This window comes from Peromyscus leucopus, chromosome 16_21 (assembly GCF_004664715.2).
Source record: "Peromyscus leucopus breed LL Stock chromosome 16_21, UCI_PerLeu_2.1, whole genome shotgun sequence".
NCBI lineage: Eukaryota > Metazoa > Chordata > Mammalia > Rodentia > Cricetidae > Peromyscus > Peromyscus leucopus.
Genome location: NC_051084.1, coordinates 14,470,189 through 14,490,818, shown reverse-complemented (window position 1 = coordinate 14,490,818; position 20,630 = coordinate 14,470,189). Strand labels below are relative to the sequence as shown.

At 53.3% G+C, this 20,630-nt stretch overlaps 1 protein-coding gene across 4 annotated transcripts in view; it reads right to left on the bottom strand.

Annotated features, from left to right (window-relative positions):
- Positions 1 to 4,576: 4,576 nt before the first annotated feature.
- Slc37a1 (solute carrier family 37 member 1) overlaps positions 4,577 to 20,630 on the bottom strand; it is a 67,779-nt gene continuing 51,725 nt past the window's right edge. For 3 of the 4 annotated variants that reach the window (XM_028885053.2, XM_028885052.2, XM_028885054.2), the window contains exons 12-21: positions 20,156 to 20,246; positions 18,551 to 18,613; positions 17,975 to 18,060; positions 17,063 to 17,111; positions 16,185 to 16,258; positions 15,481 to 15,559; positions 11,323 to 11,442; positions 9,938 to 10,035; positions 6,445 to 6,509; positions 4,577 to 5,996 (exon numbers count right to left, since the gene is read on the bottom strand). In XM_028885053.2, coding sequence (XP_028740886.1) covers positions 5,981 to 5,996; positions 6,445 to 6,509; positions 9,938 to 10,035; positions 11,323 to 11,442; positions 15,481 to 15,559; positions 16,185 to 16,258; positions 17,063 to 17,111; positions 17,975 to 18,060; positions 18,551 to 18,613; positions 20,156 to 20,246 — 741 coding nt within the window. In that variant the 3' untranslated portion in view covers positions 4,577 to 5,980. The remainder of the gene's footprint in view (positions 5,997 to 6,444; positions 6,510 to 9,937; positions 10,036 to 11,322; positions 11,443 to 15,480; positions 15,560 to 16,184; positions 16,259 to 17,062; positions 17,112 to 17,974; positions 18,061 to 18,550; positions 18,614 to 20,155; positions 20,247 to 20,630) is intronic. The other variant, XM_028885057.2, reaches the window with a different exon arrangement.

Genomic DNA, 20,630 nt, shown 5'->3' with positions numbered 1-20,630 from the left:
AATGGTAAATGCTGCTCTTATTTTTAGCCTTTAGTTGTGATCATTAGACTATTCATACAAAAGAAGATGGTTCAAATGTGGGGTGTGCGCCTGCTCTCCCAGATGGGGACGGCTGCCGTGTGGCAGGTGTTTACATTTATTCCGGAAATCTGTTCTTTCTGTCCCTTTCCCTTAGCTGGAGTCTGCCTTACAATCTTTCCGGGGCTGGCAGGAATGTCAGAGTCTTCATTTGCATCAGGCAGAACATAAAACTGCATCAGAGAAAAAGGTTATCTGACTTAGAGATCTCAGCGGCGCGCAGCAGGAATGCTTACCTCCACTCAAATGGGTGCTTTCGCTCAGTGAATGGTGGCTTGAACCGCCCCCTCCAGGGGTTAAGACTTTTCATGGGGGGGGGCTGGGCATGGTGGCCCACATCGTTAATCCAGAACAGCCAGGGCCACACAGAGATACCCTATCTCAAAACAAAACAAAGAAACAAAAGATTCCTCATGGCCATCTCCGTACAGCTCACCTCACTGTGACAACAGGTGTAATCTGAACAACACCCTAAGAGAGCAACTGTCTGCTCCATTAGGTCACAGATACAATTCAAGAGCTCCATCTTCGTCGGGCTCATGAACAGATTTTCCATTTCAGAATCGTGCATGAAGAAGGTGGCTAGGGAAGCTTGTTTATGTACACCCTCATGAATTCTCTACTAGAGCCTGTCTGGGAATAAGGCCCCAGCATTTCCCACAGAGCAAATCATTTGATATTTAAATGCTTTGTACCCCAGATGCACCACAATGAGAAGGGGGATACGCTTATAAGAGTTTTTTTCAAATATGGCTGGAATTCACTTCAAAGAGTCACCAAAGTCCTTCAGTACTCTTTGCAGAAGTTTTTTAGGAGATAATGTTTTTTGGGAAATATTCAAGATTGTACCAAGATGCCCTGGGAAAGTTAAGTTATGTGCTGTGAGGGAGTCATTAGGGCCGAGCTGAACTGAGACACCCACAGGGATTCCTGTGTGTGGGAAGCTGTCAAGAGCAGTTTTCCCTGAGCCCGAGAGACAGTGGTGACTACCTCCTCCCGACGAGGGGACTGAAGGGGGTCCTGCGGTCGGTCTGAAAACTAGGATACAATCAGAGCTAACGATGCTGCATGTCAACATTTAGTCCCACTGTCAGTCTGTGGGAGACTGCGATGGTCCCTTCTTACTACAGCGTCACTGCCCATCAAGGGGGTGTGTTGCCCACATAGAGTGACTTGGGTAGCAGCTGTGTGTACTAGTCCGGGTTACTGGTTAACTGTGCAGTCGGGGGTGCCTGTCATGTATATAGTTGGAGGTTTCTGTCAGGTATACATTGGGGGTGCTTGTCAGGGGCCCTCATCAGTGAGATTAGGATTCCAACAAAGGAGGCTCAAGGGGGATCTCTCACCCCTTCCATCATGACGCTGCAGTAAGAAGGGACTGTCACAGTCTCCCACAGACTGACCGTGGGACTAAATGAGCTTTTCTCTCGTGGCTCTCCTGCCACGAAGGTCCCCGGCGTTCTGCTTCATATCCTGTGTCTGGGCTAGCTTAATGAGCAGCCACCTTCTCCAATGTCAACAGTCACCAAGGTAGAAGTAGGACATCATGGCTGTCATGAGTCCTGTTCATACTTCCAAGGACTCTTGTCACTTGTCCCGTGTTAGTTAATTGGGACTCTCAACTTGACTGCATTTTGAGTCACCATAGAAATACACCTCTGTGTGTATCTATAAAGGGGTTTCCAAAATGTTTAACTGCAGAGGGAATGTCCACCCCACTTCAGGGGCCACCATGCCCCAGGCTGGGACAGCAGCTTCATCCCTCTGTGCTTCCTAACTGTAGACAATGTGAGCATCCTCAGGGTCCTGTCACCATGCCTTCATCAACGCGATGTGTTTGTATTCTTAAACTGTAAGTCAGCTAGGAGGGGTCTAGGAGCAGAATGGCTGCAGGAAACTTACTACTGTCTACCTCAGAAGACCACATATGTGTCTTTTGGGGGTCCCTTCTTACTATAGTCTATTTGATCATTGGTAGGTGCCCCCCAGAGAGATTGTACGTGGTCAGGAGAAGAAAATACTTTTACTTGCTCAGACCCCTGGAGTCCCTACACACACACACACACACACACACACACACACACACACACACACACACACACACCACTAGGCTTTCATTTTTTGGAACAATTTATTTCGATAAGACTTTTTTTTCTTTTGTCATGTAGCCCAGGCTGTCCTGGAATTCATTTTGTAGCTCAGAATAACCTTGAACTTCTCTGTCTGCCTTCAGAATGCTGAGATTATGGGCATGTACCACCTTGTTTAATGGGTGTAGGGATCAAACCCCAGGGCCTCAGGATTGCTAGGCAAGTCCTCTATCAACTAAGCCACATCCTTAGCTCCATACTGACTAGATTTCACAGGTCAGTGCCTGGAGGGCCGGCTCTGGTCCCTGCTGTGGACAATCTGAGGCCCATGGAGAACCTTTGGCTCATGGCTGGGGGCCAGGGGATCTTGGTCAACCACTCTTCCTGCCCAGCCTGGGCTCCTTGGTGGCTCGGTGGCTGCCTGCAGTTCTGGCCTGCAGGGACTGTTTGCAGACTTGAGTGGGAGCCACGGGCCAGCACATTTCCATGTGAATGCAGCGTGGGTCTTAGCTGCTATTTTCGGATTCCAGTGATCTCAGCTGCTGCTGGATGAAGACGATTTTTATACTGAAACTGTACACTTTTCCCTTAAAAGTCACGGCAAAATCTTCTTCATTCATGAATTGAATTCCTCTGCTAAACTGCTCTTAAAAGCAGTGGTGTGTATGTTTTCAGACATTCTCTAAAGGTACACGGCTTCAGGGCTCAGCCTGGAAGGTGAAGGAAGGTAGGACAGCCTTTCCCCATGGGTCACAAAGGTTTTCTTCTAGTGCTTTGGGTACATTGAGCTGGGAGTGGACCATCAGCCTTTGAGGCTTCCTGCACTGAGTGCTTGGGGGGCCATGGGCTGGAACTGCCACTGCCCCATACCAGGAGACACGATGGGTGAAATCTCATCGGGACCCTTTTGTAGGCAGAGAACAGTGGGTTTTAAAAGAGTTTGTTTGTTTAAAAAAAAAATCTCAGCTAGGCGGTGATGGTGCATGCCTTTAATGCCAGCACTTGGGAGGCTGAGGCAGGCAGATTTCTGAGTTCAAGGCTAGCCTGGTCTTCCAGGATAGTCATGGCTACACAGAGAAACCCTGTGTTGAAAAAAAAAATCTCACAACAGGGCAGTTGTCCATATAAACTCACAATGATTGTGATAATATGCACAAGGTCTGTGCAAGCTCAAACCAGACAAAATCCCATCATGAAGAGAGGAGGTGGGCACAAAGAGAAGACTCATCCCTAGCTGAGGAGCTTCTGGCAGTTGACAGCTGCCAGGAGAGGGAAAGGAAGCTAGTGCTGGGAGTAGAAAAAGCTCCTGGTCACGAGAACAGAACCTCCAGCTCGGGTGGAGCTGAGCATCCTGGGTGGGCTGGGTCAGTCATTTTGGCTTCAAGACAGGCTTAGAATGCCAGGCTCACCATGCCAGGCTAAAGAGGTGGACACAATAATTAGTCTGTTAATGAGACACTGTGCTTTTCCTGCTGAGAATCCCTGCCCTCAGCAGCTTACAGTCCACAGCCGTGTGTGTGTGTGTGTGTGTGTGTGTGTGTGTGTGTGTGTGTTTGTGTTCCTTTTTTCTCTCTCTTTTCTCAGTGCCATTCTTAAATTCTTTTATTAATGAGACTAACTCCAAAGGGGACCCCCATGCCCCCTGTATCACTAGGAGAACTGGTAACCTCGGTGTGTAACAAACTGACAGTCAAGTCAATGTCGTAGAGATTTCATTTGCAGAAAACAATTTTATACATGTGGAAATAACATTAAAAATTAAACAACAGCAAAATACCCAAACAACGAGAATAACTAAAGACAGCAGCTCGGAGGTGGTAGTGGACTTCCAGAGGAGCTCAGGGACAGGACTTCCACCAACTGTTGGTCTGCAGAACTTGGAGGTGCTCCACCCTGCCCTGTGAGTCATGGCCTGTTGCTATGGGTGCCTCAGCAGAACTACCTTAAAGCATAGCCCCCCACCTCTGAGAACATGCATCATGAGAACTTGGGCCATTGCAGATCCTGAGGATTGAATGCTCAAGCACCTCTTCCAGTGTCCAGGTGTGACCCTCACACCCACCAAGTGGCATTTCACTGTCAAGGACAAGTGTTGGGATATCCATCACATTCCATAACTGACCAAATATCCAGAGCTGTTGTTTACTGGAGCCCTGGCCCAGCCTTCTTCATGGAGCTGGGGTACACTCCAATAGAGAGCCCCTTTTCTGTTGCAAAAGTCAGCAAACATCTTTTTTTTTTTTTTGGTTTTTCGAGACAGGGTTTCTCTGTGTAGCTTTGTGCCTTTCCTGGGACTCACTTGGTAGCCCAGGCTGGCCTCGAACTCACAGAGATCAGCCTCCCGAGTGCTGGGATTAAAGGCGCGCGCCACCACCGCCCGGCTCAGCAAACATCTTTTTGATGGTTAATATTTTGTAATAATTACATTTAATTAATCTTTGTCATGATTAATATTTTCAACCTGACAGACTCTAGACTCACCAAGGGAAATGAGCCTCTGGGCATGTCTCTGAAGAATGTTCTAGGTTGGGTTAACTGAAGTAGGAACACCCACTTCAATGTGGGCAGCAGCATTCCATGGTCTGCGGTCTCGGACTGTATAGAAAGGAGAGACGAGCTGGGCAGGAGCCGCCATCTCCCTGCTTCCCGACTGCCGATACAATGTGCCCAGATGCCCCAAGCTCCTGCCCAGATGCCCCAAGCTCCTGCCCGCATGCATGCCTTCCCTGCCACGGGAGCCAGAAGAAACCTCTCTTTCCTTTAAGTACCTTTTGCCAAGTATTTTGTCCCAGCAACACGGAAAACAATGGATACAGTCTCTGGTCCTGAGAAAACCAAAGCGACGTGGTCTGTAAAGAATCATTTATGTTGTACTTGGGGCTTTTTTTTTTTTTTTAAATAAAAACTCATTTATTTCAAAGAGCAGAGACATACAACCAAGACGACAAATGGCCACAGAACAATCATTGTTTGTCTCAATAAATAACAAAATCCCATTTATATCTCTTAAAATCTATATAGCACATTATACATTTAAAATAAATAATCCCTGTGGGTCTAGAAACAGCTCAGGTGTCTGGGGTAAGAGGGATGGCTGGGTGGGACCCATTGCTTCTGGCACCCCATAAAGCCCCCCCCCCCAGCTTCTGTGCTCTCTCGGGCCTGCAGGGGACCACGGCACGTGCTTTGGGACTGGCCTTCCCAGCGCCCCCGTCCTGTTGGGGGGCTTATTGCTTCACACTCATTCACATCTTGACATGACCAGTTTCCTGGTTGGTGGCGAGCATGGGTCTTCGTGACTGCTGGGTGTGGACTCCATCTCAGTTTCTGTCTGTAATTGGGCTTTCTCATGCTGTTGGTTACTTGATGGGACATTTGTGACATGTCCTGTCCTTTCACCCTGCACATTCAGGACACAGGAGAGTGGGATGGCCTGGGCTCACAGGCTATAAACATTCTGCACTGGGTACCTGAGAGGGGTGGGCTGCCTGGGCCCTGCAGGCCGGTCCTTCCTGTCACTGTACAGGCTAGAGTTCAGTGGCTAGCGGGCACCATGCACCTGCCAGGCTGGGGCTGGCTGGGCCATTGGGCCTTGGCCCATTAAGGCAGTGGGACACAGCCAGGCAGGCTCCCCACTGTCATTCTGAGCGCCACGTCTGTCTGTCCAGCAAGTCTCAAGGTAGTTTGTGAGTCGCTCCCAGATGTACGTGCAAAGGCGAGTCTTTCTTTTTATGACAGGATCCTTCCTTTCAGCTTTTCCAAAGACAGAGTGTGTGTCTAAGACGGGCCCGGGCACTCCGGAGGACTCATGGTCAGTGTTCCTTCAGCCTAAATGCAAAGGAGAGGGTGACAAGAGGGACACACAGCAGATGCCGAGCACACGGAGAATGCACAGACCCTACGCAGGGCCAGCCCCGGGCCCTCCTCCCTGGGATGCCTGGCTTCGGGAGCTGGCTGGTGGGTGAACTGTGCGCCCTTCCCACGGCTTCCCGGTGGCAGGGAGCAGGAAGGACAGCTGTTTCTCCGGCTGGGACTGGAGACTCTCTTAGCTGGGAAGGCGCAGCGCAACCAACTCCACCAGGAAGGCAACCGCCTCACAGTCCCCTCACTGGGAGTCTGAGGAGAGGTTCACGGAATCACACCCACACAGAGGCACTTACTACACAGGAAAGGAGAGTGGCTGTAGTGTACCCAAACCAGGACGGGTGGTTAGCTCTTCCCTTCCCATCAGGCTGCCTGGATTGCCTCAATTCCAGAGAGGCCCCTGTGGACTTACGGAGCCTGGATCCCTGCAGCCGGCCCTGGACAACTCAGTTCCTTGTGTATGAGGCGGATCAGGAACTGCACCCCAAAACAGAGAAAAGACACCGTCACCGTGTGAGGACAGAGCAGAGGGCAGGTGTGGCCTGTTGAGGCTTGCTGGACTGTGTGGGTCCTCCTCTGAAGCACCCACAGGTGTATGCCCCGTGGAGAGCAGAGCAGAGACCAGGCCAGCGCCTGGCCTGAGGTGAAGGCTGCCTCTCACTAAGTCCTCGGGATAATCCAGACACCTGCCCCCAAACAGGCTTTTAGCACAGACTTCAAAACCGATCCAACCACAAGAGGTCCCAAACGGAAACAAGACAGAAAATGAAAGGGAGGTATAGCCCACGGTATGGAACTACACGGAGGAACTCTGGAGCCAGGTAAGCAGGTCATGAGATGGGGTACCGGGAGGCTGAAGTAATGCCTCAGGACTAGCATGTTTTGTAGGGAGCCTGTCTGAGGCCTAACCTCGTGTGTGTGTGTGTGTGTGTGTGTGTGTGTGTGTGTGTGTGTGTGTGTGTACACACCATTGGCGGCTTTCCACACAGTGCTAATTGCTAGGCTGAGAGCCATCGGCTTACCTGGTTAATGTCACACCCTTCACGTGCCAAAAGGCTCAGGGTAGTTGTTCACCAAAGCAGAGTAATGGCTGGCTGCCACCCACAGCTCAGGGCTTACCCTGCCACAGGTGTGGAGTTGGTCTCTGTGACAGCAGATCACAAGCAGGTTCTGGGGCTGCATTGGAAGGGGATCCTGATAGAAGTCTCAGCTGCTGCTGGCATGTACTTAAAGGGCAGCAGGCACCCTAGTCCAGAGGGGCTTGTGGTAGGGGAGCAGGGCAGTACAGGTCTGAGGGACCACTGCTGCTCCCCATCAGCTGCACACCAGGCCTCAGGTCTTGGCTCTCGGATGCCCTATGATCAAGATGGAGGCCCGCGTGCATGAGCTAAGGAGAATGAGAATGTCCCCTATGGACAATACATTGTCCCAGCACTTGGCTCGGCCCAGGAACAATCACTGGACAGTAGCGGGAACAAGGAAATAATACCAAAACCCGGGTCGGCGGCCATAGAATATCGCAGCAAATTGGGACCAACTCCAGCTCTTGCTCTAACTACCCAGGGCTGAGCTGGCAGCCTGCCAACACTGCTCCTCCCACCAAGTACAATGTGTGGCAAGTGCTGGCAGAAGGGACCTGTGATGTGAAACCACGCTGCCAAGAAGGAAGAGCGAGAACAAGCGGGGCCTGTGGGTGGGCGACAGCCTGCGTGTGGGGGGGGTCACCTTCCAACAAAGCTCTGGGCCCATGCAGGTGACAGTGACCAGCGGAGAGGGGACTGCCCACTCCCCGTGTCTGCCCCCAAGATGCTGGGGGCCTGAGTGGCATGGGCTGGAGAGGAGACGAACAGCCACACGCCTGACCAGTCCCACTGCCCAGGCAGCAGGGACGTGGTCCCCTGGCATCCCCGGGGAAGCGAGCTCAGGTCCTGGAGCCCCCAGTCAGGGGGATAAAACTGGTTTAAGGGAAAAAACACTGGAAGGAGGAAGGGCCTGCCAGAGCTTTAGGGCATTTATTTGCATATGTATAATTTGGGGAAGTCTCAGGCAGCCAAGCTCTAAACTGTTTTCAGTGCAGTGCTGGGCACCAGTGCAGGGTGTATAGGAATAGAGTGAGCTCTGAGGAGCCACATCCCCAGCCCTCTCATAGCCACATCCCCAGCCTTCCAATTCTACTGCCTCTACATCTCAAGTGCTGTGGTTACAGGTGTGCAGTGCTGGGGTTACAGTGTGCAGTGCTGGGGAGGCAGGTGTGCAGTGCTGGGGATGCAGGTGTGCAGTGCTGGGGTTACAGTGTGCAGTGCTGGGGATACAGGTGTGCAGTGCTGGGGATGCAGGTGTGCAGTGCTGGGGATGCAGGTGTGCAGTGCTGGGGATGCAGGTGTGCAGTGCTGGGGATACAGGTGTGCAGTGCTGGGGATACAGGGGTGCAGTGCTGGGGATGCAGGTGTGCAGTGCTGGGGATACAGGTGTGCAGTGCTGGAGTTACAGTGTGCAGTGCTGGGGATGCAGGTGTGCAGTGCTGAGGATGCAGGTGTGCAGTGCTGGGGATACAGGGGTGCAGTGCTGGGGATACAGGGGTGCAGTGCTGGGGATGCAGGTGTGCAGTGCTGGGGATACAGGTGTGCAGTGCTGGAGTTACAGTGTGCAGTGCTGGGGATGCAGGTGTGCAGTGCTGGGGTTACAGGGATGCAGTGTTGGGATTACAGGTGTGCAGTGCTGGGGATGCAGGTGTGCAGTGGTGGAGTTACAGTGTGCAGTGCTGGGATTACAGGTGTGCAGTGCTGGGGATGCAGGTGTGCAGTGCTGGGGTTACAGGGGTGCAGTGGTGGAGTTACAGGGGTGTAGTGCTGGGGTTACAGGTTACGTCACCACCCCCAGTTTAATATGGTGCTGGGGACTGAGCCTGAGGCTCTGTGCACACTAGGCAAGCTCTCTCCCAACTGAGCTGCCTCCCCAGCTTTCTTGGCTCTTCTCCGAGTCCAGGCTGGGGCTGTAACGTACTACACAGCTTGGGCTAGCCCCAAATCTGTGGCAGTTGTATGCATTCTGAGTGCTGGGATCATGGGCCAGGGGGAGGTCTGTAGGTCAGTGGGCATGCTCCAAAGGGATTGTGGGACCCCAACCCCTTCCTCTTTCTCTGTTCTGTCTCCTAGCCAGGCGGTGAGTACTTCCTTTCCAGAGGTTAGCCTCATCACAGGCTGAAAGCAAGCCTGGACGGAACTATCCCAAGCTGTGGGCCAAACTGAACCTTTCCAATCTGACCGTGTCCGGTGTTTGCAACTGACAGAGCAGGCGGACTGGGGGGCGGGGCTCTGTTCCCCATCTGCTCCAGCTCCCCAGCAGGCCCGCCTCACTATCATCACATCACTTTATAATGGGGGTGCGAGGGCCGGAGAGAAGGTTCAGTGATTAAGGGCCTGGACTGCTCTCCCAGAGGACCTGGGTTTGGTTCCAAGCACCCACCTCAGGAGGCTCACAACTGTCTGTAGCTTGAGCTTCAGGGGGTCCTGATGCCCTCTTCTGGCCTCTGCACACAGGTGGTGCACATGTATATAGCCTCAGGCATACACACATACACATAAAATAACAAACTAAAAAATTTAAATGTGGACGTGGCAGCACAGAGAGGCTCAGAGACCTGTCACCTGCTGGATGGATCCAAAGCCATGGATCTCCTCCCCTTTGACTCTCAACAGCCTACAAAGAACAGCCTTGCTTGTTTCTGACTTACTCCTCACCACCGGAGACAGAAAAAGCCTCAGTCCATGTGTGCTTAGTGAAGGCAGCATGGCACACGTCGCTAGGGATTGTGGGAGTCCCCAGGAAGACTTTCCACTAGGGTCTGTCCCACAGCTACAGGGCGGCTAACTGAAAATGCATGGGTTAGAAACAAGGAGACCCACCAGTAAGGCACAGGCGTCTGCAAACATCAGCATGTAGAACACATTGCTCCATCCTGAAGGGGAGATGAGCCCCGCCAGTAGGGGACCCAAGGCAGCTCCTGAAACAGGCACACAGATACTGGTTAAGGAAGGCTAACAAGGGCAGCTCCTGAAACAGGCACACAGATACTGGTTAAGGAAGGCTAGCAAGGGATGCTCCTGAAACAGGCACACAGATACTGGTTAAGGAAGGCTAACAAGGGCAGCTCCTGAAACAGGCACACAGATACTCGTTAAGGAAGGCTAACAAGGGGAGACAAACTGTGTCGAGGAGGGAGCAACTGCCATAAACATCCTCTGGAGCCCATTCTAAAGCAGGTATTGATCTTCGAAATGTCCACCCCATCTGACATACCATCATTATAAATGGACTTTATAGCTGGGTGTGTTGGCGCACGCCTTTAATCTCAGCACTTGGGAGATAGAGGCAGGAGGATTTCTGTGAGTTTAAGGTCAGCCTGATTATATAGTGAGTGCTAGGACTACATAGAGACCCTGTCTCAAAGAACCAAAATCAAAAAATAAATAAATGGACTATGTAAAGAAACTGAACCCAGCAAACACCCTCAGATACCCCTGTGCTCAGAAAATGTCACTGAATGAATCTGCAAGAAACACAGGACTTAGACCCTGCTGATGCCAACCACCTGATTCTGACTGCCCCAAGTCAGGGAGCTCCTTGTATTTCAGGGGGGTACTGACCAGTTATTTGCAGAGGGCAGTGTGGCTGCATCTTACTTCAGTGGTTCAGAAAAACATGCCTGTACATGTATGTGCAAAACATGTGAGCATAAGCGTGCACTTACATGCATAATTGTGCAGATACACAACTGCAAGTGTGCATGCATGTGTATGAGTTTGTGTGAGTGCATGTGTGCACATGGGCACAGATATGTACATGTGTGTACAAGTGTGAATGTGTGTGTATAAGCACGCATGTGTATGCATGTGCACAAATGTGTATGTGCATGCATGTGTGAATGAAGTGTGGGATAAAGAAAAATTCAAGATGCTTGTGAACTCTCTGCATTATATTTGTGAGTTGTTTTTTCTTTTCTTTTCTTTTTTTTTTTTGCAAGTCTAAAATAATCGTGTCAAATAAACTCTGAGACAGACAAACAAAAGACATCTGCAGAAGAACGTTGGCTGCAGTGTCTGGAGTGCTTCCCTCACTGGGGGGGGGGGTTGGGGGAGGCGGGTGAATGTGACAAGATGGCCTGTTCAGCAGCTGCAAGCTAAGGAGCTTGAGGATTGCCTGCAGGTAATTGACTGCAATCTAGTCCCCGAGAGCGGAGGTGCTTCATGCGCACTGACTGTTCCAAGGGTGTGTACGGCACACACATTACCCTGTGATCTGGGAAGCACTCTGATACGCCTTTCCCATGTCTCAGCAAAGTTGCAGGCACACATCAGCTGCTCACGTGAGTTTACTCCGTACCTCCCGAAGACCATGGCGTGGATCACAGCTAAGTTTTAAAAATCATAAATCCACAGAGCAGAGGGCAGATGAGAGAAAAACAGGGGTGTGTGTGTGTGTGTGTGTGTGTGTAAGACAACAGTGGGCACAACCTGGGGACCTCTCCTCATAGCTAGGCTGGCCAAGCACATGGTGGGGGGGTGGGGGGGCTGTAGCAGGCAAAGGGCCATCATTTGTTCCCTCTACCACTCCAGAGTCCAGGTTCCCCCTCATCAGTGACTCAGTGACACCCCACAAAAGAGCAGTAGCTGAACCTCTGGGGACAGCAGACCCCATGAAGGGTATGGGGAAGGCACCCAAGAGAGAACAGGGACCCAGGGAGAAGACCGGTCCCCAGCAGCCATCCATGCTCCAGTAAGGGTAAGAACATCAACATCTGAGTACTCTGCAGATTCCAGGCTGGTCTGTGAAGATGGGGGGGGGGGCGGCGCTCTCCAAGAGAAAGGGCTCCACAGTCACACTAGTTTAGTGGCTTATTTTCAAATACAAAGATAGAAAGGGGCAGCTTAGAGGCCCCAGAGCTGAGGAAGACCCGGCTGTGACCACACACAAACTGAGGAGGTACACTCAGGGCAGTGAAGCCAGAAGAAAATCCCTGGGCACGGGAAATACCATCCGAGCACACGTGAAGAACCAACTGGAATCTTATGACAACCTCGGTTTTGTAGCTGAAGATCAGTTATCAGTAGGTAATTCTCATTATATCGACATTAATGAGTGTTGAAAACGTGACAGCTAAAATAAGAACCCAGAGGTTGACAGGTAAAGTCAAGGACATCTGTGAGAGAGAACAAGAGAGACAGGAAGAACAAACACAGAAAGGAAGAAACAAGAAGGAACAATGTGACAATCTGGAAACCCCGGCGTTTGACTAATGTTTTCCAGAAAACAAGATAGAAAATGGTAGCCAAACTTAGCAAAGAAACAACAGTGCCCATCCCCCAAGATGCACGGCCTGCTTCCACGTGGAAGCCTGCCAGGAGTACCACGGTGGGTGGAGAAGGGCCTCTGGGTAAGAGGGAGACCTGAAGACCCAGAGGAGGGGAGCCAGGGCAGTGTGGAGAGCCGAGGAGAGTGACAGCTGATATCTACTGCCAGCGATGGAAACTGAGAGCCACTGGGGTTCTGGAAGAGGCCCTGACGTCAAGTGAAGATGGACCCCCAACACCACAGCCTTGCAAGCTCTGGGAATTGTAGGAAGCTACTAGATGACAGAGAAGCGGTGACCAGGAATCTAGCACACAGGGCTCTGATATAAGAGGGAGGAGAAAGAAGTGTGGGGGACAGAGAGGGAGCCCAGTCTCTGCAGCTTAGTAGGCAGCTGTGTGGATGCCAGACAGATGGCAGTAGGAAACAGACTTAGACGGTGGTGGTGTCAGGGCGGAGACAACCAGGACAGAAACAAACCAAAAGCAAATGGCAACAGTTAAGCCAGGGTGGGGGATGACAGGTCTGAGGACCGGCAAGGTCGACTTCCTGGCAGAGCCAGTGTGATGGAGGGGGTGCAGGGCAGAGAGCGTGGGAAGAGCCGGGTCTAGCTGTCTTGGGTAGAGGACATGAGATGGTATCTAGGCTGACGAGTCCAGGAAATTCACATTTGTGGTGGGGCCAGGAGCAGCAGCCCGGAGGGACCAACTCTAAGAAGAGGGCTTAGGCAGGCAGAGCCAGGGCCTGTCACATTGTATCATGAAAGCTCTTAGGACTGTCTAGTCCCTGTGGCTACATGATGTATTACTTTGATAAAATAAAACCTCAAAAATACCCCTGGCTACAGCCGGCTGTTCTGCACACACATGTAAGAAAGGCACCCTTGGGTCCCGCTGAAATGTCACTCTGGACACTGCAAACACACGAGCCATAAGGCACTCCCAGCTTGGAGAAGGTAGTGGCTGGTTTGGGATCAGGGGAGCTGTGCCTTTGCCTAAACCTGAACTGACTAATAGACACGACCACTTGACAAGCACTTGGGGCAGACACTTCCCCTGTGATGCTTTTGCTAAAGTGGTGTGTCGTCCCCCGAGCCTTCGTTTGCTTCATCTTGTGGGTATCTGTGTGCACGAGAGACACAGAGCTGGGACTTTATGGAGGACCAGCGTTCATGCTGTTTCCATGGTGACTGGCTACTGAGTCCCTGTGCACTTGAACAATCAGGAAAGCATGGGCTGGTCCAGGAGTCCAGCCCATCAGGTTCCAATGGTAATGCTGTAGAAACTCAGGTGGGCACGCGCTTTGAAGGGGGGCAGCACGTGATGCTGGGGGAGGGGAAGGCTCACTGGCCCGCTGCCCTTCTGTTTTGAACATGGTGCTTTCCTCCTCCGCAGCCCGGCATGCGGTGGCGAGGTCCACCCCTGCACCGAGGCAGCCTCTCTCCTCTTAGCCTTGTGTTTGAGGCGAATGTCAAGAGAGAAGCATTTTTCCACTTCCTTCCTGATTTCTTCTTTGATCCTCTGCTTTACTGGAGTGCCCAGGCTGCTGGCAGGACTCCATGTTAGCTTAAGCATGGTGTCCTGGGAGCAGCAGACTTCTGTGGGACCGAGTGGGTGGGGGAGGCTGTGGCGGGGAAGCACATCTAAAGTTTTGTGAAGTCTCTCTTGGGCTGGGTGAACTGGGAGAATGGTGGATCACTCCTCACAGGAAGGGTTGTGCTGCTTCTGAGACCCATCACCAGGCACAGCAAACCAGCCCACGCCCTGCCATGTCCCAGACACGCCCCGGGGGCCAAGAGGGGCCCTGAAAGGCATCATCAGGTAAGTGGCCACAAATGCCATCCAATACACCTGTATCACCTCCAGACCCAACAAAATAAAGGAATCAGTGCTGAGGACTAGCTGGGTGACCAGCTAACCTGAAGCCTGGCATTGTTGACAACAGTGACCTTCTCCATGCCTCACAGAACACACCGAACTCTCACAGGAAGAAGTCCTGGAAGTGGCAGTGGGGGACGGAACAGAGATGAGGTTCCTGTGACTGGGAGGACTGCCAGTCCTACCCGGATGAACCTCTCTGCCACAGCACTGACCCTGGGGGACCACATCTGTGAATGCACCATCCCCTGAACGGGAGGGAGACCTCTGAGTCCTTGCCTGTGACTACAGCTGCCTTGGACTAGCATCAGTCCAGCTCACTAACGATGCCACTCCCATCTAAGGAAGGGCAGCGGAGGGTGTCTCTGCCCTCCATCGGCTCAGGTTATAGTTGGTGTGGGTGGGGTCCAAAGGAGATGGCTTCTGGGATCTCCAGACTTGGTATTTTACCAAACCCTAGCTGTCTGTGCCTTTGTGGAGGACCAATTTGGATCTGGAATGCCCCAAAGAACCACATGCTAAAGGCTTGGTCACCAGCCTCTGATGCTGTTGAGAGCTGGAGGCACATTCAGGACACAGGACCTAGTGGGGGGAAGTCAGGTCATGGGGTGTATGCCCACCCCCTTCTCTCTCCCTGATGTGTGGGGAGTGGCATGGTGTACCCATCATGATGCTTTCCTTCCCACAGGCACAAAACAATGGGCCATGGACTAAAATCTTCAAAACTGAGCTAACACAAACCTTCCCTCTATTCAGGTTGATTGTCTGTGGGATTTTGTTACAGTCACGCAAAGCTGACTAACACGAGGATGAGCCGTTTACGACGCCACTTTTTGTCACTCCAGAACCTGCTGACGAATCTCTTCAGAAACCTCAGCGAGGTGGGTGACAGGACTCTGTGAACTTCTGGATTGATCTGTTTCCCCATAACTCAAATTGAAATAAGATCCTGTCTTTCCTGAGGAAAAGTCAGAGCCTGAAGTTTCTCCACCCCTGGGTCCAATCAGAGCCTGGCGGGACATTCTCTCCCACCGAGGAAACAGATCCAGACACCCACAGCTGTCTTCTCTGAAGCCATATGCTACGGCCTCCACAGCCGACTTCCCCTGAGCATCTAGGAGCAGACAGTCCTGACACTGCATCAGAGCCTTGGGCACCCGTTAGTTAGGGACAAAAGCTTCTTGGGGAGCTGGGGGGCGGGGAGGGAGGCATTCTCTGCATACCTACAGACCCAGTGCCGTCGATGATGGCCGTCACGGTGGACAGGGCATGAGAGTTCCCTTTCAGACTTTTGTGAGTCCCCTGGGGGAGTGGAGGAGAAGGACGTGAGACACAGGCAGATAAGGAGTGAGAAATAAATCCGCTCCTGACACATGTGACCATTACACAGAACCTTTTCCCTAGGAAGTCTACACCCTATGCCGCCCTGAGAGAAGCCCCAAGCATTTCTAAGAGACAGAAATCCTTCCAAATACCTGCCCAGGCATATTTAGTTGTTTGCGACTGTCTTGTTTAGCCTAAAGGATTCGGTTAGAATCCCTCCTCTGCTTCTTTCTTTTTTGTGCTGACCATTTTGTTGAGTCTGGTGTGGATCCTTCCAGAATATGTCATGGGTACTTAGCCAAGTCTGTAACACCCATACCCACCCAAGGGATAAGCTTCCTATGGGCAGATTCAGAAACACACCCAACACCAGGGCCAGGCAGGGCCAACCCCGCAGCCTTGGGTAGATGGTATCGGGTGAAGAGGATTGGTCAGAGCTCCACGGGGCCTCTCAGCTGGGCACTCTCTGTTGACCACTCAGGGAAGAAGAGGTGGCAGGGGACAGCTGCTAGAAGACTCTCCAGACACAGGCTATCTAGGCACAACTGTGAAGGAAGCTTTACCCACTGAGGAGGCAGCGCTGGCCCTGAGTGTGGTGACTCACCAGGTCTGCAGAGACGGCCGTGGTAATCAGTGCATAGGGCCCGCTGACCAGGGCCCCACTGAGGAGCAGCATGGCTGTGGAGAACAGAGGGGACTCAGAACAGAGCCTGCCCGGCCCAGCAGTCTACTGGTGAGGGCAGGCACTTCCAGGGCAGGGGCCCACCCCCGGGGGAGACAATCTCCAGGGAGCACAAACAGTTCCTGTACTGTGCCTGGGGATGCACTACCATGCTTCCCCAAAGCCTCAGAGTCCTTCCTCTTCGGAGGACCTGAAACTCAAGTTCCCTGGCCTCATGGACAGTGGCTGATGATGGTTCTGAGAGGGAGGGAGGAGAGCTTGAGCAGACCAAGGCCAGGCCAGCACTGGGTCTATACCACAGCCCTTTTAGCCACAGAAGGGACTGCCTCTCTTCACCACAGGCAGGGATCTGGACACATGGCCCCTCCCTTCAACTGCATGAGCTCCTTTTCCTGAAGAGACTCTGGGTCCATGGGAAACGCCACATTGACTGGCAGAGTGCTTTCTAGGTCACTTGGGACAAGACTGTCCTCTGCCCCACTTCCTCCAGTCTCCAGGGTGTGGCTAATGCCCCATCCCCAGGCTGAGGCTCCTCTGAGCAGCTCCTCCTGTTGGCACCCAGAGCTGGGCACTGCTGGGCCAGGTGGCCATACTTATCCCCACGAACTGCCACACCTGCACTGTTCAGATCCACGCCCAGAAACTGGAGCCTCACCTCTCCCCAAAAGGGACATGGGGCCACACTACTCAGTCACATCAGCTTAATGCCTCTGGACTGGCTTTTACCTTTCACGTCACGAGGTTGTGTGGACCGACACACGTGTGTGCGAGAATAAGTGACGAGGCCTCGTGTAACTCACCTATGGTGGCTTCCAGTCCCATTTTGCTGACGGAGGAGAAGACATAGAGCTGTGGGAATTAAGAACGAGGAAGAGCCGACTCAGCCCAGGCAGCTGCAGGGCTGCTGGGAGCCTGGGCTTTAGAAAGGGAGCCCACAGGGACCTGCTACCTGAGCGTGTAGCTCTGGGCCTTGGGGAACTCTCAGGGTGGGACTCTAAGTGCCCAGGGCTGGTGGGCAGGACACTGAACGGTTCCCAGCTCCTCATCTGAAGTCTGAAGCTGCCTGTCCGAGCACTGTACCCTGGGATGCAGTCTCCTAGCAACGGGGCCATGCTGCTTATAATGTCTTAAGGATTGCCTCATAGGGCCTGAAGCCTTCGAGGACTCAGAACTAGGCCATCTTCCAGGGACAGTGACAGCCTTGGGGAGAGAGGCATGTGGACAAATATAATGTGGCAACAGAGTGACTCCTTGTATCACTAAGAGCAGTGGCAGGCCAACGCCACACCAGCTCCACATAGCCACACTGTGGGGTGATGCCGCTCCTGACCAGATGAGGAATCTGAGGTGGGGAAGTCACCTGCCCAAGGTCATGAGCTTCTCATTGCTTGCTGGCGTGATGGGATGATGGGGTTCATTGAGCCTACAAGGTAGGGATGGCACACAGATCCCAAGAGACAGGCAAGGGTGTGACCGGGAAGGGGGACAGAGATGGGCGTGAGGGACACCCCATAGAGAGGAGCAGCCCATGAGAAACCCAGGGTGAGGGAGAAGCATGGTGTGTGTGTGCAGTCGAGCCTGGAGGAGGCTCTGTGCTTCCAGCCAGGGACAAGCTGGGCTTCTAGGGATGTGGAACATGGGCCGGGGGCAGTGGCGGCTGGTGGAGACGATGAAGGCGACTGCCTGTGATGGCGGGCAGAGCCAGGACTCACCGTGGGTGCGGCCAGCAGGAGCATCAGACCGCAGGTGGAGGCCCGCTTTTCCAGGCGGTCGGAGATCACACCTGCTAGGATCCCACCTGCGACGGAGGGGGGACAGCCTCAGGAGCTGATGCTTGGCACACGCTCCCCCCCCCCAGAGGAGACTAAGTCACAGGGGCAAACACTTCCCTGAGCCTGTCCCCAGTGGGCATCAGAGAGTGGCCACTTGGGGCCGGCCTCACAGGACCCATCTTGCACAGGCCATGGGAATCACAAGGTGCTTAGGGTCAGGCTTGAGGGCGACCCCAACGCCCTCTACCTGGTTTGTAAATAATGCCACCACCTCCCGGGTGTGTGCATGTCATTTCTGGGGGCAGCTGGCTCAAGAGCGCTGTGTCACACGGGCCCTCCCAATAGCAACGCTAACTCTGAACAGGGACCGATGGATTGTTGTTGGAGACAGGGTCTCACTGGGTAGGCCGGGCTCGCCTCACACTTGCCACCCTGACGCCACGGCTCCGGAGTGTGCCACCCACCCAGCCTCGCTGTTCGGGCCTTGACAGAGTGGAGCCAATGTCTGGAACTCACCGAAGATCCCGCCCACGTCAAACAGTGTGGACAGCTCCCCCGCTTTCTTGGCATCCAGGTGATCTGTTGAATGAGCAGCGTGTGAGCCCGTGAGGATGCGCGTCCTTGGTGATTCTCCCAGTGGGGACCCACGCAGGACTCTGCCCCATGAGCGGATTCGCATCAGAAGCAACCACCTGAACTCAGATTTTAAAAAGGAGGCTGGCTGACGCATCTCACCCCAGCTCGGCACTGCCTGGCCATCCTTGCGCCCTTGGCTTGGCCACCACAGGGGCATCAGCTCAGGAAAGAGGGCGTCCAGGAAGCTACCTGGTGTGCAGATGGTTTGAGGTCAGAGGCAGGGCTCCCCGGGAGCAATGGCCAAGAACACTCAGCCAGTCATCCAGTGAAACTGAGCATGTGGTACCGTGTGCTACCTGACCCCCACCCCCCCGGGGGGGGGGCGGGAAAAGGATGACTAGAGCCTTCTGGTACCTCAGTGGCAGGATGCCCTTCACATCCCTTGGCTTCCAGATGGATGGATGCTGACTAGTATGAGGAGACAGGTGGGAAGCACTTGGCTGGTCTGACCCATCCCCCTTGCTCTGAATGCCACCTGCAGGGAACTGGGCTTGGCTCAAACCAAGACTCAGACTGGGCATCCAGGAAATTCAACACTCCAGTCAAGACTGTTCCCCAGTGAAAGGGAGCATGGCCTCCTGCTGAGACTCCTCCTCCTCGTGAGACTGTACTTGCCCTTGAGATGAGGTGGGGGGTGTTAGGTGGGGCCCTGGGCCCTGAGGGAGCTCCCTGCAATCTGCTCACCCACCCTCTTTGCAGCTTATCCTTGTTAGCCATGGCCCCCAGAAGGTCCCTTTGCTGCCTCCCCAGCTTCCCTGGCTGAGGTGACACTCCCTCCAGCTTTGGGCTCTGGTCAACCTTGATGTGGCCCTATGACACCCCTGAAATCTGACTCCCCATTCTCCAAGCCCTCCTTCCTGGGCTGTTGCCAGAGCCCAAGGCCAAGGCTCTATCTACAAACCCCCGTTGCTTTTCCTCCCTTCCCTGCTTCAGTATGCCCCGCGACCCCCACCCCATCAGTGCGGGAACCCCGAGACAACCCTGACTTGGTTCCTGGGAACTGCTGATCCCCTTGTTACGCTATGTACAAATGATGCACAGCTACATAGTACTATTTCCCGGAACACCCTATCAGGATCCACAGCTTCAGATTATCTAAGACAGCTCTGGTTATCTAAGACAGGCTGTCAGCCCTCCCACAAATCGGAGCGCACCCCCAGCAACGGTTTCTAGGTCAGATTTCTAAGGATGTCTTATCTCAATTCCCAGTGGCCACGCTCCTGCTGGCTGGCTGCTCTGCTCCAAAGCCCAACATGGCCCAGATTTAAAAGCAGGCAGCCTCCGAGAACTGCAGAGGGGGTCGCGAAGATTATTACCGGAGCCACAGGGCATGCGCGCCTCCACAGCCACTCCCATCGGCTGAGGGTACCATCCCTGTCCACTCACCATGTGTGGTCCCTGTTAGGAGGCTCTGGCCCAGCAGGTGTAAAGGAGTTCTGGGCAGTCAGCGCACAGAACTGAACCTCACTTCCGGCAAGCACTCACCGACACTGGTGATGTACAGCGGGAGCCAGAACAGGAATGTGTAGCTGACCAGCTTGGCGAACAGCAAGCACAGAGAGAACTCAATCACGCCCTGGAAGAGGGAGGCGACTGTCAGCTCCAGGTGTGGGAGTGGCAGTGTGTCTCCAGGTGTGACCGAGTATAAATGGCTAGTCCCCTGCCGACGTGCTATGTATGTTTCTACAAGGTTCAACCTTGCTCAGGGGAGGATGCGACGGGGAGGCAAACCCCAGGAGATCCGGAGGACACACTCGCCTGGCTGCCTGGAAGGCAGAAACCTGGTATCCACTTCCAACAAGAGCTAATGGGAATATATACTGATGCCAATGATGGCCAGTGATTTCCTCCTGCGGGGAGGAGGGATGCTCATCAAGACTCAGGAACTGGGCCGGGGAGATGGCTCAGTGTGCAAGAGCACTTTCTGTACAAGCAGACCCTGAGTTCAAATCCCCAGCAC